This window comes from Brachyistius frenatus, unplaced genomic scaffold, assembly GCF_029030835.1.
Source record: "Brachyistius frenatus isolate BFR_SWC_R1_liver_20210118 unplaced genomic scaffold, ASM2903083v1 Contig_29, whole genome shotgun sequence".
Taxonomy (NCBI): Eukaryota; Metazoa; Chordata; class Actinopteri; family Embiotocidae; genus Brachyistius; species Brachyistius frenatus.
The window spans coordinates 739847-757685 of NW_027210628.1; the positions used below are offsets into that span (position 1 = coordinate 739847).

The window sequence follows — 17839 nt, forward strand, 5'->3', positions numbered from 1 at the left end:
AAAACTAGTGCAGCGTTTAGGCATTAACAAATTGGTTTTCAACGAACAGCTTAGCCCTGCTGGTGCAGCCCAACAAAACACAATTGCTGGTTCTGAACAAGATTTTACACATGACAGCCTCTCCTTGAGGAAAACCCTGAACAAAACCCTCTGTCTTTGGCTATATTTGTATGCTGTTCTCAGATTCTCCTCTCCTTCTGTCTCTTTCACTCTCTCACATACACATGTTTATAAAAATAACAAAGCATTAAATCAGGGTTCAACGTAACATTATTTTCCTCTTGTCTCAATCGGTCAGACCTTTACTGGCACCTGGTATATTGTGGATTTCACAGATTTGGTTGTTTAAGAACAGAAAAGAGCGCAGCTTATGATAACATTTTAGTATTTAATAATACATTTCACGTTAAGAACAGAGGCAACTCTGAGAGATTGAGGTTGAGAATTGACTTGTGATGGTGACGCTTGTGATGTTCATGCTGAGACCCATGCAGTTTAGAAAGGGAGAGTGTAACCGAGGTTATTTTCTTTTGCTGCAATTTACAGATCTTCCATGAACGCCTCTCATGCAGGGAATTGGTGGCCGAGGCAGCTGCACACAAAGAAGCATCTGGTCACCACTGCAGCGCAACAGATACAGGTGTGTGGCCAAAAATGATTTCGTTTTAAAAGAGTGAAACAAGGCATTCTAATGTAAGATTTACCGAAGATGAAACTCAAAGATTTGATCTGTCTGGGCGGGCTGCTGAAGTACACCAAAGGAACTAAAACTCTCACTCAACTGTTGTTGCTTCCACAAAAGCAAAAATCCCCTCTCTCTTTCTGCAGCCTCGTATGTTTCTTTAGCAATTGTTTTAGAGTACTGGCAAGGTGCAGTGAAACATAATTGTGATTGGCCCCAGTAATTGGACAAACAAATTAGAATTCCCAGCATGCCTTCTTCTTTTGTAACTTTTGAGAATAAAGCAACCAAATTAAAATAGGTTTAAGTGATGGGTAGGAATAACATTGATCTTTAATAGAACATGCAGTTTGGAACATTTCAACAAAGACAAATATAGATAAATAAAATAGGACATGGCTCAAAAACATTCGTGGTATGTATAGCACTGGTTTAACAATCATATGACTGCATTCACTTGGGTGTGAAAGAGTCTGAATCCTACATGGTCTCTTGACAGATTCTGGGCCACCAGACACAACAGTAGCTGAATAAAGTTAACAGTGCATCTCACAATGACTTCATCTTTACCACATGTAATTCAGCGTAACCCGGTGCATTTCATTGGTCGCAGTCTTGAAAACGATGACATCATCTAAAAACACGCTTTCATCACGATTTGGGCGTCACTGTCTCATTCAACTTGCCATGCATGAAATGACTAATGGGCCATCGATTATGTCGAACCCTGGAAATATTTTACAATAGAGGTGGAAATCAACAAGCACTATATGATTGTGCTAAAAACAAAAGTATCAGTAAAATGGGTCTGAAACCTGCATCATTACACAGGGCCTAGGCAAGTAAAGCAGGGTGCAAACATGAGTTGGCCAAGTGGACAGTCAGTCATTCACACATGGGCTCCCAAGGAAGCGTGTGTGTGTGTGTGTGTGTGTGTGTGTGTGTGTGTGTGTGTGTGTGTGTGTGTGTGTGTGTGTGTGTGTGTGTGTGTGTGTGTGTGTGTGTGTGTGTGTGTGTGTGTGTGTGAGAAGAGAAGAGAAGAGAAGAGAAAGAGAAGAGAAAGAGAGAGCTGGAGAGGGTGCGGAAGAACCTGGCTAATGTAATCCCATTACGGAGGTACAAGAGGGAGCAGTCACAGTGCTCAGCCCACACAATGGGCCGGCCTGCAGCCTGTAGCTATCCACTGGATGGATGGTTTCTGCCATGCAGATGGATCATCGTACAGCAGCGGCAGGCCAGCCTGCCTCAGGCCTGAGGTGAGACTCGCTCACACAGCCAGCCATTAGAATAGTAATAGGCAGTTGTTTCAAAATGAAATAAGACTTTGTGGTTACAGTGCTTCCTACTTAGCAGACAAGTGAGCTGTCATGTCCTAAACCTTGCATATTTTCACACACAGGTTTAATCACGTAAAGTCTCCATAATCTGGACCACATTAAATACATTTGATAAAAGAATGAATGTTTCTCACAGCAATTAGTTCAGCTCTACCAAAATGAACAGCCCCTTGGTGATGCCTGAAGTGGAGGCAGAGCAGACCAAAATCAACCTCTATGTATTACAATTCCAAACGTATGCAACTTTTACTCAAATATAATGCAACTCCCATAATGCAGACTGTATACTCTTACTCACGTTAGATAATAAATTCAATTTATTTTGGCTGGCATAAACAATGCTACAACTGTGTTTAAGAACCAGACGAGAGATTAAAAGAGGTCAGTACTGCTGAGGGAGAGCAGCCAGGCACCTTTTTAAACTTATTTTTTGTTGTGTCCCATTTCATTATTGGAAAACACATCAGTTTTCCCCCCGGCTGCTCTGCGGTTTGAGGAGGATTCCTGGACACAGAAGAGGGGACTGATAAAGATAGAATTGATTCCAGCCAGCAGCAGCGACAGCCATAGTGAAGGAGGCTCAGTTCAGACCTGCAGCTAAACGTCTGGTTTTACTTGGTCTCTCTCTCCGTCTCATCTAAAGGCAAGTTGTCACCGAGGCAACATCAATCTCCTGCCTCATGACTTCTCAAAGCATGCCTTCTCCCCTGATGCCTTATCACTTCATCTGCAGGCAAGATTAAAGAGGTCACCTCCAGCTTTACAAAACCTAACTACCTAACAGGTATAATAAACAGCAGCCTATCTTATAAACGTAAAAGGATGAGTAAAGATTATTTTCACTTAAAGGACTAGTTCTAACCTTTGGAAAATACCTTTGTAGGGTTTGTTTGAGGGTTAGATTAATACAATCCTCATGTCTGTACAGTAAATATGAGCTTCAGCTAGCAAGCTTAGCATGTCATAAAGACTTAAAAGGGTGTAAATTGTAAATTGAGTTGTAGATTATTGTGGTTTTCCACTACTGTGTATTGGGATACTTTCAGACAACAACATTCACCTGAAAGTAAAACGAGCGTTTCAATCTTAAACAAATCATAGCTTCATCCTGAATGTCACGTTTAGCTTTAATGACTATACTTTTTTTTTCCCAGCAGCAAAGCCACATGTGAGTGCTGGGATGGATCCTTCTGCCATGAATCAGCACAGAAACATGTCTGTGTGAAAATGGAGACAGAATTGTGTTGCTAAATAAGGACTTATATAAACATTAATCATGACAGAAAAAAAATTGTTGACAGGAACATTTTAAAGTTTGAAGTAGTACTAAAGGTACATTGCTTAAAAATTTACTAATGATCAATCTCTTTACAGAATCAAACCGTTTCCTAATCAAGCATGTGCCCGTACTTAGGCACGATCAACCAATATCCCCGAATAGACACAACAGGGGTGGTTGAGTTAGCGAAATGCACCTTATGCTATTGTTTTAGGGATAATCCAAAGTCAGACAGCGACACAGGAGAGATGTGCACTCCTTTCTTTAATACATTTGTCTTACAGCTACAAGAAGCAACTGTTCCAAAGTCACGTGACAAGCCAATGTAAAGAGCTGCTATGCATAAAACATGGTGTGTTTCACCACAAAGAGGATGATATAATAAAATGGGACGAGATTACTATAAATCTGACACAATACAGACAGGTGATGCACACTGTTAAATAATGCAAAACCATCTGCCTTCACAGAAAAGAAATAATGCAAACTAAGTTCATCACCATCTAATAAAGTGCATCAGACCTATGCGCCCGGGATGAGCAGCAATGTTTTTACAGAAACCCCTTAACACCACCAAATAAAACCACTATGGTACTTAGTTCTGAATGTTTGCCTTTCACTTTACTACGAAAATGTTCTGTTAATAAAACTACAGCCCTGACTGGGAGTTCTGTGGATGACAGAATATTATACTGAATATATAAAAAAGTATTTTCATTCAAATCTAATATTAGAAGACTCTTGCCTGATGTCTTCTACAGCAACAGACATGCATGCACGCACACGCACACGCACACACACACACACACACACACACACACACACACACACACACACACACACACACACACACACACACAGACTCTACGTGTATTTGCAAACATAATGTGGAAATTTGTTGTGAAAATAATCTGAATATACAACAAAACCGGGATAAGAGCAGACAATAAGAAGGGACAATAAGGGGAAAAAAATCATATTGTTATGAGTCCATCTATGCTCCAGTGAGCTCCTCGTTTCAATATAGACGAAGAAAGCTGGGCCCGAGGACAGCAGTGAGATATGCAGGCAGCCCACACATATCTGATGATGTACAGGCCTGCCTGCACATTCTAAAGAGAACACATTTTCTAGCTAGCCTTTTATAATTGTGTTTTTTTCCTTCCAAAAGGCCCTAGAGCTAGACTCATATGCTCCATCTGAAGCGGTTGGTGTAGTAATGGGTCATAGTGATGCATTTATACTGGGACTGGCTTAATTGTATTATCAATCTCATCCAGACAGTGCTTTAGCCCCACAGCTCTGGACATGCTACTGTCAGACGCTCTGCATTAGTATTGGGAAGTGAACCATGAGGAATTGCAATCTTCACCTTCATCTGTTTCTCAAGCCTAAAACGGCAGGTTAGCTCGCTGAATGATGGTTTTATCAGAACTCGGGCACTGCCATTGCTGGGTTCCCATCTTCTATGTCACTTTCCTTCTGTCCACCCATCTGTCCGTCACTCTCGCTCTTTATCTTTTCCTTTGTGTGTGTACTGTGTGTTGGTGGCCACTGAGTAAATACAAGTCTGTACCAATTTCATGCTATCTTTTAACAAGTTAATTATGTTGAGCCCTACAAAGACTGAAAACAGACAGAGGAGGTGGCGCCAATGGCAGAGGGGCAGCTGCCCAGGTCAGCTCTTTGTTGTTCAGTCTTGTATTGTGTCTTCGTCTCCATGCACTCTCCTCTTTTCTTTCTTCTCTCGGTGTAACTCCGTCTTTTCCTTTCCTCTCCTCCTCAGTAGCACTTCCAGTGGTAGAGGATTGCTTTGAGATAAAAGCGCAGGGAGCTGAGGAGTCCTTCGCAAGCCTAAGGCAGGGAGAAGGTCAACAGGGCTGCTAAGAAGGGCTGTTATCATCTTGGTAACATGTTATCGGAGAGCCTGCAGTAGTGTTTATTTACAGTTATTGCTCCCTCTGGGTGCACACTTCAACGCCTGGGGCTGATTGCTCTGTAATGAGTTCAGGAACACAGGGAGCCGATGCAAGAAAAGAAGGGAAACAAGGGAGGCAAGAAATCACTTGCCAATAACCAATAGGTCAGCAAGAAAAAAAAAATCAAAGTAGCACAGAAAATCCAGGTCACTGAAAAAGCATGAAAATCAGGCAAAAAGAAAGTCTGCTGGTCTAAGAATTTACTTTTTTTCTTTTTCTAAAGTGCCTATGTCTTCTCATTCAAGAGCAAAAAATAAACCTGAGTTGCAGCTTCTCGAATGATGTACAACCCTTTTTATCCAGTATAACAGTAAATGGATCTTGACATGAATTTGGCAGTATTTGTTCGAAGGAAGGACCACTGCTCTGACTTATAACGGTTGTAATGTCCAGAATCCCTTGGGTAATTTACTTTGCAAGAGGTGTTTTCCTGTATTTAATTGCTTGACCAGTCCAGTGTTGTCTGTGATAATCAGATGGGTCCATATTTAACAGGCTAAAGGATAAAGTGACAAGAGTGAGTCTAAGAGTCTGGGAAAAATCCAGAGAGGATGTCTGTCTGTACATCCCACGGTGGGGTTTTCAACAGTTAGGGGCAATGTAGAGGAAATCTGTCATTGTGGAACAGCATTTTTGTCTCAGGAATTACACTAAGTGCTGCTACTGTCAGAAAGAACAGAAAATGACAGAAAAAAATAAAAACCAGGAAAAAGCAGTGCTGAACACCATTCAAAAGGCTTGGCAGAAGATCAGGGAGTGTTTCAGCAATCATTTTGCCAGGCTCTGCACCCAACCATCGCGTAATTAAGAGAAATTAAGATATGGAGCTATAAATATATATATGACAAAGTCACAAAGTACAAATAATTTTTTTTTTTTTTCTAGAATATACCATAAAAGCAAATTCATCCTATGACAACCTAATCCCTTTTCATACCATCGGATATGGGAGATTATGAGACATTACTTGGTAATTCAATTTAGACATAATTCAACAGAGAAGAAGAGCGCAGGGAGCTTTTTGGAAGGGAGTTTTTCCATCTCGGCAGGAGGTTTCAGACGATGCCAAGTTCATGATGCAGAGATGATAAGTGGAGTCACATAATTTAAGAAGAAAGGACTGCAGACATCTTTGAATCTTAGCATTCTGCTGTGGTTACAGTAGTAACAGTAGGATAGGACGGAAACCTCATCAACAGAACCACTGAGAGATTCTCTACCAATTAAGCGTAAGTCAGTGGCGAATAGTTGTTAAATTTAGATTCAAGCTGTAGTTAAATATATTTCAGGGTTTGTTTTTGTTTGTACAAATATGATGATGAATCAAAAATGAAAGATATTCTATCAAAGCATTTTCAATAACTTATAAAATGTTTACCTTGTGCTACTCTTAAACATGAAAATGCATCTTTCTATACTACTGAGGGTGCAGAATATATTCAGAAATAATAAATACCTAAGCCTGAATTCATTTTACTAATGGAGTCCAACAATCTTTTAGTTATCTTAAAAAGACACTAGCACAGAAAGATGTCTCCTTAAGGTGCAGTGATAAATATTTTTACGCCAATGATGAAAAGTGATGGGAGCCACCGTCAGAGAAAAATCCACACAGAATCATCACCAGACTCTGCAGTTCCCCTTGGCTCAACACAGTGTTTTGGAATCTTACAGCTCATGGTTTTGGTTTTATAGCCTAAAACTAAATTGACTTGGTCATCACTGTCAATGGCAGACACAGAGCTGTTCTCAGACGAAGCTCTGATGAGCCCATTATACATTGGCTGTCCAGCACCACACAACAGACGCACAAAGTTAGCGACAAGATGGTGAACCTTTAGCCTTTAGCAGCCAAAAGCCCAGTAGTTTCTTTATGAGTTAGTGAGGAACAAAGCAGAGCTAAAAAGGACATTGAATATTCTATTTCCATTCATCAGGTGACCAGAAACACAACTCTGAAATAATGGGAATGTTTAGGGTTTTCCTCTTATTTGACTCAAAACTTTGTATTTTAACATAATTCTGGGCTTTTATCATTTCAATTATTGCTTAAAAATCGGCCAAGTCTGCCATAAAAACAATTACACTGGTAGGGCTATAATGACTTTGGTGCTGTGGAAAAAACACCTGGATGCTGCTCCTTCATGTGATAATTGTAGGAAAACCCTGATGTTGTTCTATGTTTGCTGGATGTGTAAATAAGCAGCTGTTTGTGAACACATCTGCCATATCAACTTATAAATGTCATAGTGTGTTAAAAATGCATTACAACTTGTTCTGTGATACCCAAGTCAAATAATGCATGTTTAACATAATGCATTGTGGAAATTGTAGCTATGAATATTTTTTTGTTTCATCTATAAGTCAATGTATATTCAGCAGATTTTCAAGAAACCAATTTTTTGAAAATGTATTTGTAGGCTGGTTGTACTTAAAATTCCAGTAGATATTTATTGCCTATAGTGGTTATATACTACAGTATATACATACATGAATGATCAACAAAATATATTTTAGAAAAGCACGAATGGAGTGCTTATAAAAAAACTAGACCAGACTATATTTTAGTCTCTCTAAAAAATGTAGCATATTCCAGCATATTTGCTAATAAGAGCTGTCTGAAATGTCCCTGAAAAATAAATCCTGATAACAGTATCAGGTCCCAAGGAGTGAATTTCAATATTGTTTACTTTGAGCAGTAGACCTACAAGATAGCTGCCTGGATTCACACCAAAATGCATTCTTTCAAAATTCTGCTCCTGTCAGTATTTCACCCTCCACTGTATAAGTATATTCTGAACATGAATTTGTGTTATCAAACAAACCCTGGCACATCAATGAAGCTCATCTCAGAGCGAGGTTTTCTACATAAATCAGCAGAATAAACAGAGGCAGCTTGAAAAACATGAACTGGTAAAGCATTACAAATCCTCGCCATTTTCCCAAACTGTACAGTCTTGCCGCAGATGAAAAATGAGACGTCTGCTCTGAAACTGTGTTTATGGCGTCAGGAATTGCTTGGAAATGAATTACTGGATGAATCACTGGAGCCTTGTGCGCGTGCACCACTTGTGCAATGCAGAAATCTGGTTGCAGTAATGTTCACTTACGGCAGACTTGTATCACGATGCTCGAGGCAGGCCCTGAGCCAATGAATAGTGATGTACCAAAGTACATTTGGAACCCAAAATAGCCGAAAGCCGGAATTTAAAACCAACAACAAAGTTTAACCTGTTTGTGTAACACGGCATCCTTCTATGCAGACGAAGTAACAGTAATGGCATTTTTCATGTTACAAAATGTCTTACTATATCCCGTATCTGAATATTCTTCAACCTTTACAAATCTCCCAGCCCCGTGGTGTATACAGTCGATAATCAAATCCTTTCATTACTCAAAAATGTCCAAAACAGTTTGCTGCTGCTAGCATTTGGTGACATTTTGAGAAGATGAGGTACTGGCTGGGTCTCCTATGTACGGCTCATATCAGCGCCATCATCAATTAACTTACAAAACACTGAGGTTGTTTGTACTACTTCCTGAAATCTCTGACCAGCACAACCGAGCCAATGTGTTCGCTCAGTGATTAGACGTGACCATATGCAAAAGGCACGAATGTCAGACAGAATTATCGCTCTGCATTTCATGCACTGCTACTGATATCACTTCTCACATGCCATGGCCAAACACTCTTGTCAAGCCCCATGACGCCATGAGGTAAAAGCAGATAGTCTGTGTCTGTGGTTTTCACGAGTCTTAGATTGAACACCTTTGGATTGTTCGTTCTGCACGGATGTAAAAAATTAGGATAGAAGAGAAATAAGGAACATTTTGCTGAGTAATAGTTGTATGTTAATTCATTATACCAGCACTAACTGATTTTTGACTACTAGATGGCAGCAAAAGCAACATGTTAACACAAGATCAGCATGCTATCAACCTTTTACATGAATATGATGAGCTTTGCAAAAAGTTGCCTTTTTACACATCCAGCAGATGAAAAAGAATATCGGCATTCGTTTAAAGTCATGTGTGTGTCCGCCTGAGAAAGATGAATCTAATGTTCAGTCTCTTCCAAATAGTCTCCAACTATACCCGTTTGTGGGCTGAGAGGAACTTCAGCGACAGGTCGTACAGGTTCTGCATGGGTTTGTTTCTACAAGCGAAGAATTTCACCTTTAAGTAGGTCATTTGATATAGAGATGGGCCACATGAACTTTTTAAGGTATATTGACATATTTTCAAACGAGATATAGGATGAGACAATCCAGTTTATATCATTAAAACAGATGTTGTCTTACATAATCCTTTCTCTTCCATAAAGCCATGCCAGTGTTTGCATCTCTTCGTCTCTCCGTGCAGCTCTGCGGAAATAGTTGGTGGTAAATTGGGGCTTTCTGTTTACAGCGATGCTTACTTCAGACAGCCACCGAGCCACCCTTGCTTCCCGGTTGTTTGGGAGCTGCCGTGGGCGAGAGACGGCACTTCGTTAATTTAGCTCGCACCAGCTACCGAGGACTGGCTAACTATAGCATCTAACGATTGGGTTTTCATGGTGTGGAGCCAATTCCAATTCACTGAACCTCGCTTTCAACGTGACAAATAGACTACTTTTTTTTTTTTAAATGTACCGAAGGCAGAGGAATAACTTAACATAAAACACAGCTACCGAGAGAGAGTAGAAGAGTAGGAAAGAGCCATCGCTAACAGCTGATCTAAGGTAACTAGCAGATCGGAAGTCATCAGGGAGAAAGTTGCTGAAAGGAGAGCGCTACGAGTGCTTGAGCACACTAGTGCAAGTTAAAATGTACAGTGGAGTCATTGGCCGATGGAATAAAGAATAGGGCAAATTAACTGGATAGAGACAGGGCACCAAACCACAGTATCACATGAACGCTGAAATGAGATATCACGCTTACCGCAGCACGTCACCCTGTTATTGATGTTCAGAACAACTGAGGGGCATTCTCAGAAATAGGTCTGTTTTCTTACTCATTATCTGTTTTAATAAACCTGCTTGTGTCATCTCATATGTGGCTTTAACTTATGAATGAATATTTAGCAAACTTGGTCGAAAATACAGAGATATATAACGTCTATAAGCATTCAACCTAAAACAACTGAATTATGAGTTGTGGTCCATACGGTTCAGCCCTGGTTTGATCCTTGTGTTAATAAAGAAAAAAATATAAGTGGTGCTTTAAAGATAGAAGTTCCCCTCAGGGTTAAGCCAGTATAAGACACCCCCAACTCACATCACATGGAATAGCATGAAGAGAGAAATAAAACTGCCAATATATGCCTGGAGAAAGTCACAGATAGGATATGACGATGATAAAAAAAAAATTTTAAAAACACAATAATAATAAAGACTAATCTCTTATGGATACAAATGGCCAATAAATAGCATAAATCAAAAGCAACGGTCTTGCCAACAGTCCCAAGACACCTCAAATTTATCTCCATACTCTGTTACGACTTAAAAGAAAGAGAGAGGAGAGAAAACTGCTAAAAGGGAAAACTGGAGAGGCCATTTAGTGATTTGAGCAGTGAAGCTTCTCCGCTGCCAAGGACATGTAAGAGAGACAGAGAGACTGGGAGTGCCTCTCAATACATCAGATGTCAGGAGTACTCCCTCCCACTCAGACGAATGGATCTTCTTTTGGAAAGCCCATAAGAGAGAGCAGTCTAAGGTCAGTGAGCTAAACAAAAGTCAAAAATCATACCATCAAACGGCCATACGACGGCCAATATACAATACCGAGCAGCATGTTCATGTGGGGGGAGATTAGCGTCAATACATTTCTACATTGTGCTCATGTTGAGTACAAAAAACAGGCATTAACAAAAAAAAACAAAAAAAAACACGTGTTTTCATCCTTGGGCTGCGTCTCCTTCTTGGTTGTTCTGTCAGAGAGGGAGGCGAGGCGAGGCAGAGCGCTGTATACTGCAGCAAGCTGAGGCCTCTCCAAGCCACTCGTTCTGAGCATCTGGCTTGATTGTAAAAACGTTTCCCTCTTCTTTAATCAATGAAAACTCAACTATCCTGATTCATGGGGCACTCTGGAGTATATAAATATCTTCTGACAATCTTGACTGCACTCTCCCTACACCAGCTCCAGAGCACCAACCACCCCCCCCCCCCCCCCCCCCACACACACACACACACACACACACACACACAATACCCATATTATGCCTTTCTTCTGTAGTTCATTTTCTCTTCCCAACCATCTCTTTCTCGCTCTCGGTTTCCATCGCTGTCATTGCTCGGTAAATTTTGCTTGAGCTGTGACTTTAATCAGTCATTTTTCAGAGAGTCTGTGCAACTGCATCATGACAGTTTCTGGGAGAAGATAAGGTCGGACAGATTAAATACACTGTTCGGGGCTGAAAGAAAGGAAAAATAAACTTAAAGGGAAAAGGGAAAAACAAAAAAACCTTCATCAGCAGTGAGAGTATTTTCTTCCACATCTACTTATCCTCATTACTCATCTTCTGACAGCCTTTTTTTATTATTTATTTTATGTTTTTCCACTATCTCAAAAATAGAGAAAATATTTCTTTATCAATTATCATAACTGAGGGCAGTTTAAAATCTGCAGAGCAAATCCATGAAGTTCTGGAGATCAGTCTATACTGGTGAGTAGTGAAAACCTTAATATAGAGAAAGCGTTTGTAGGTATTGGCTTCCTTTTGATTTATACTCTGATGATCATTTGGCCCATGGCAAACATTTACTCCTAATGAATAATAACTTCATCTCTAAACAAAACAATGTTTTCGCAAAAAACAACAACTAAAAACAGTCATTTGGAAGAAGACATATGCAAAACAAAACACGGGATTACTTAAAATATCTAATGAGGTGTGCCCAAGCAGCAACCAACAGTGAAGTCACCCACTGGTTTGTGAACGGCCGTTAATAGCCCTCGAGTTCGGATGCTGGCCTTTCCCATCTCAGTAGTTCGGAGCCAGAAGTGATCATTTTTTGACAGGATGGGGAGGAACAAGCGGTGGATCTGACTCAATCTGTTTGGAAATCCAACAATACTACGTACTGCCCACCGATAGCAGAAACTTGACTGCATCACAGGCCTGTCAATCAACCAGACACGCCACCAAAACCATGGCTTTTTGAGGCTTATTTTCTAATAAATGATGGGAACATTTTCAGATGGACTACCATACAACCAATAAGAAAGAGGAACTTTAGCTAATAACATCATAATAACTTGTGGGGGAAAAAAAATCATTGACTGTGTATTTCACAAGAGACGTTGAATGGGAGTCTATGGAGCCGGAGGCTTTTTGGAGCCAACCCCTAGCGGCCGTTGGTGTTATTGCAGTTTATGGCACTTCCGCATCGGACTCATTTTTCAGACCCAGAAGCTACGTCCACTTTTATATGTAGTCAATGGGTGTTGCAGAAGTTGGCCTTGTTCCTTAAGTAGTTGTTATGCGCATATGAGTGTGTTTTACAAAACATTTATTGGCTGTTATTTAATGGACATTGTTCATTCAGATCAATTGCTATAATGTACAACGAGTACATCTCTCATTTGATATTTTTTCTTCACTTATTCATCATATTAAGTTGTGACAAGACAAATCAGGTTAATTACTCAGAGAGACAAAAAAAACACAATATGGCCCTGACTATTCTGGTACTGACTGTCAGAAGTAGCAGCAGGTTCATATCTGTTCTCCAGTTTGTAATATAAGTTGGATTGTATCGAGTGAATTGACCGTAATGCCAGATGAGTCTATGAGTTGTGCTTATCAATGGACCCCATTAAACACTTGACACCCCTGGGGAATTTCTTTGACCATGCAAGTCATCGTCAGCAGAGAGCAGTCGGACTAATCAATGAGTGCTTAATTACATCTGGTGCACGGTCCAGAGGTGCAGTAAAACAATATGCCTGCATAGTCAGTGTCATCCTTTGTAGAGAGAGATGGTACTTTAGTCAGCAACATTGTGAGGGTGCCTTCACAAAATAATTTGGGACTTAGCTGAAAATGTCAACAGTTGGAGTGTGTGACGAAACCAATGTGACAAGACAAGATAAGAATGTCATTTGGATTTCACTCTAAAAAACAATTAGTCTTCTTTTATCGCTTTCATGAATCTCTGCCTCTTGACACAATGCACAATAGCCCAGAACTTAATGTTTACAGATTAGCAAAATCGTCTATTTTTTACTGTCCCACATAGCATAAAAAGATGATCTCAGTAAGTAAAACTCTATTTTCATATGGCTGTTAGTACAAATGGGCATATTAGTGGTTACACAGTAAACAAAAGCAATCAGAAAGAAATGTTGAAGTTCTACAGAACCAAACACTGCAAAGTCGAGGTCATCATCATACTGTACATTATCTTTAAGCACAGTATGAAAACAGCTTTTAATGGTTCAGAATGACTCTGTGTCACAGGACCTGTTGTCTGAGACATCTACTGCATGTAAATATTTGGGCCATCACTGACTTGATCAGCACAGGGCTGACACCAAAGTGAATTAAGCCTCATCTAAATGTAAATAAGGTCTTTATACCTTTTGCAAACAGCTTACATAACCAATGTCTATTTTAATAAACCAATTAGATTTTATTCTGTGCTGTACTAACACAACAAAATAAAATCTTTTTGAAAATGCACAGTACATGCGATGCAGATAGCATCAAGAGTCAGGAAAGAAACCTCACTAAGTTATAGGTCTGCATACATTTCTAATGGAAATGTGCTTGAAATAGCGTGTTTCAATCTGGTTTGAGAGGTGCAAAATAGACATAGGCTGTCATGAAAGACCCATTCAATAGCTTTTAGAAATTTACATGAAACGCACACTTGTCTTCAATTTCCTTCCAGGACACTGGTATCACAAATATCACACTGAATATGTGAAAAACAGCAGCTCATTTTACAGGCCTTGCTTATACTGTAGCTATGCATACCATTTGATCAATGTGAGCACAGGCACTAAATCTACTGTAAACATAGTATGGTGTGCTCTTAGAAAGGTGGACCTTCACATCTTGCATTGCTGTACATCCTTGACATGTAATACAACTTAACAATGAGAGAATAAACCTTGTTCTTTTATGGACTTATTCAATGCACAGCGTTTAAGTTTTTAACCAAGGATTGTTTTTAGAACTTCCTGGTAATATGTGTACTGTGTTCAGAAGTTCTATGTATAAGTAGATCAGTCCAGGAGTGAATTTCTTTCCTATGCATATCTGTATAATGTGACAGACAGTGTTAATATGTTATCTGTCTGTTGTTATGCAGCTCAGACCAGTTACAATTGGTGTTATTTTTCCTTTGCAAAAAGTCCTGTTTATATTATGCTATTTTACTGATAAATCTATTTAAATTTATATTTAGATAGATCATCATAAATCATATAAAATGTGTTTTTAGCAAAGCAAACACAACTTACACAAAGCAAGTGAGGGTTGTTTAATCATAATCAATTCTTTTTAAAGAATTTCAGCTTTCATTTCATTAAATTTTTCATTAAATTAATTTCATAAACTTTTAATGAAAGTAAAATATTGTAGTTACTTTTAATAAAGATACTGGTAGTGTGTATGCAGTGCATTTAACCATATTATAGCCGAATGATGTTGACTCAACATACAAGTAGAATCATTCCGGTCGTTGGAACACACATTGGTACAAACCTTTTTTACTTCTACTGTAAAAGAAACTGTCTGGATAAATACATTAAAACATCCAGTTTTAGGTGGACGATCACTCAGAAGAAAACATAACTTCAGTGAGAAGGTACAGAACACAGTAAAAGCAGTATTATAAAATACTATCTAGACTTTAACTTTTAAGCAAAGTTGCTAAAACCAGTAATATTTAAATGAAACAGCAACAGGGTATTAATTTGACATCAGCTGGCAAACATCAATTCGTCCCCCATTCTAACTTTAGTAATGCATTTACTGGAAAGAGATTAATATCAATTCCATAAATCATTCAGGAGATACATCCGGAGCCAGAGACACTTATATGTTAGCTGATCTCAGTGTGGGAGCTCAGCACCCATTAATCAATGTCTGAGCTCCTCTGGCCATGTCATCTGGGAACAAAGGAAAATTTATTAAGCACAATCCTCCTAATGTAACATATTCAGATCTTTACACACTGACACTATATATTCGTTCACTCACCTTCACATGCTTCTTGTTTGGGTACAAAACTGTGGATTAAGTTCCTCGTTTCCTAATTTGTCCCGTTATATGACCATACAGGATTGGATTGGGAACACAACCTAACTTAGTCGTATGTGATCAACTGACCTCTAGCTCGTTGAAAATCAGAGAGAACCAACTATGGAGAATAACAATGAAACCAAGTCCAGACATCAGAAAGTAAACAGAGTGAAGTTAAAGCTCATCTCAGTCTGCAGAAACTAAAATGGGCTTATCTTTGGAAATATGAAATCTGAGTGCCATCTCAACCTAATCTCCACACAGAGACTCAGTCCCGCAGAGACCTGCCGATTCCCTGATTTACACTGCCTACTTGTGCGCTCCACTGTTTGCCTGTGTGTGGGTCTCAGCAACCAACCTTTTCAATGGTGAAAACATACTTTATTTTCATTGTCATGCCATTCAGCTGTTGGAAAGCAAAGGCCATTAAGAAAAGACTCCGGAGCATATTAACTTCATCTTACTGTATGCCTAGCCTCAACAAAAGAGACGGGCAAGGCAACCAGTCGATCACAATTTTAAGAAAACTAAGTATAGTTTAGCCACGTTGGTACTGCAGCAAAGCTGCAAATTTATTTAGTCTTGTGTTATATGAATGACAAGATAGTCATAAAATAACAATAAAAAGTCAACGCAGACATTAGGTTTCATGTGGAATTGTGTATGAGGTTTACAGTATAATACACAGAGTATAGCTGTATGTTCATTCTGTTTTAAAGTGCACTCAAATTAATGCAGAATAACATCACGCTGAGTCAATATTACTACCTGTCTTCTCATCCGAAACACCCCACTAATTCACAGGGCGCAATACTAATAGTACGCATGCTATGCTCATACACCCAAGTGAGACACAACCTACAACAAAGCCTTGTCAGCAAGGTGAGTGTGCAGTATCTCACTGAGGTTATCAAGTGGACACCTCTAACAGCAGTCCTGGCGTCCCAAAACTACTCACACCCACCACCCCTGCTCTGCCTGTTTACATCTAATGTAGTACGACTTGTGCCTACATACTTTGGGAAAGTTATGTTTGCTCGGAGCCACAGGTTTATATACCTGCTGCATGACCACCACTACCATTCCGTCTCCACCAAATCCAGAGACAGGCTGTATGTAGACTAGAATAGAATGAGTGAATGCATAAACAACAACACTATACTCTGTACATGCCTTCATGCAGCCATATCTAATATAAGTCAGACGGTACTGTACTGCTGTATAATAATCCAGACCGATGGTAATGAGTGGAAATAGCTTCTGTGTTTGAATAAATGAACAGTTGTTTGCAGGAGAAAGGACTAGGGAATGCAGTTTTGGTCTATTTGCAACTGGGTCACATGTCAATACAATACAATACAATACATGTTACTATACACAGGATAACAAAGTGATCACAATGCTGTTGCACATTAAAAAAAAAGTTTCCCAACAAACTTGGATAACATATGGCCAGAACATAAAAACAACTAATCAAATAAAACAATTCATTATCTGCCAAGTTTTTTTTTTAAACACCATTACTGTGTTCTTTTAGTTTTTCTACTCACCACTCTCAAAGCAAGCATCAAAAACCAGATGTCCTTTTCGAGGAGATCCTGAGTATCCTGGTGGGCTCACCATCAGCTTGTTCACGTTCCCCACCAAGGCATCCTCTCCTCCTGTTTCACTGCCTGAAGAACAAGTGGAATTTATAGAACGAGGATGAGTTTCACTTTACTCACATGTGTTGCATCAAAATGCATTAAAGAATGTATTTGTCGTTAGACTGTTGAAGTACGCATGCCCTATTTCAGCAATAAATTTTAAAAAAAATACATGTTTTATGTCACTCATTAGAAATAGTGATGTATACAAGACATTTTTTTTAATTAGTTTTGTTCACATTAAACTGTTGAGAACAAAAGAGCAGATGATCTGCAAAGCAAAATAAAGTGACACAAATAAATAACAAAGCATAAGAAGATACAGTACATCTGCACCTAAGCTAATGGACATTAATTCACAATGCAGCGTAAATGTGTGGCTTTGGTTGCTCTTTTTGAAAATCAACAAAAGTAAAAAAAAAAAAACTTTTGCTTATATTTTGTCTTTTTTTTTTTTTTCCTTTTCTGTACGAGTACTTCTGGAAAGCTTTTTGTGATCAGGGAACGAATGCAAATGGCCTTTACCTTTCTTAAGGAGACGATACGGACACTCGGATTAACCTGTGTCGTTTTGTTGTTATTATTGTTACATCGTTTAAATGTTTGTGTATTTACACCATTGTTTGCTCGCAACAAACCTAATAACACATTTGAAAACTAAGATTCAATTTGCAAAATGCAAAATG

General features: G+C 39.2%; 1 protein-coding gene across 6 annotated transcripts in view; it reads right to left on the reverse strand.

The window, feature by feature from the left end:
* Nucleotides 1-17839, reverse strand: part of LOC138621179 (cytosolic carboxypeptidase 6-like) — a 293612-nt gene that overhangs the window by 252983 nt on the left and 22790 nt on the right. For all 6 annotated transcript variants that reach the window (XM_069699018.1, XM_069699012.1, XM_069699016.1 and 3 more), the window contains one exon: nt 17058-17180. In XM_069699018.1, coding sequence (XP_069555119.1) covers nt 17058-17075 — 18 coding nt within the window. In that variant the 5' untranslated portion in view covers nt 17076-17180. Of the gene's footprint in view, nt 1-17057; nt 17181-17839 lie in introns of those variants that run through there.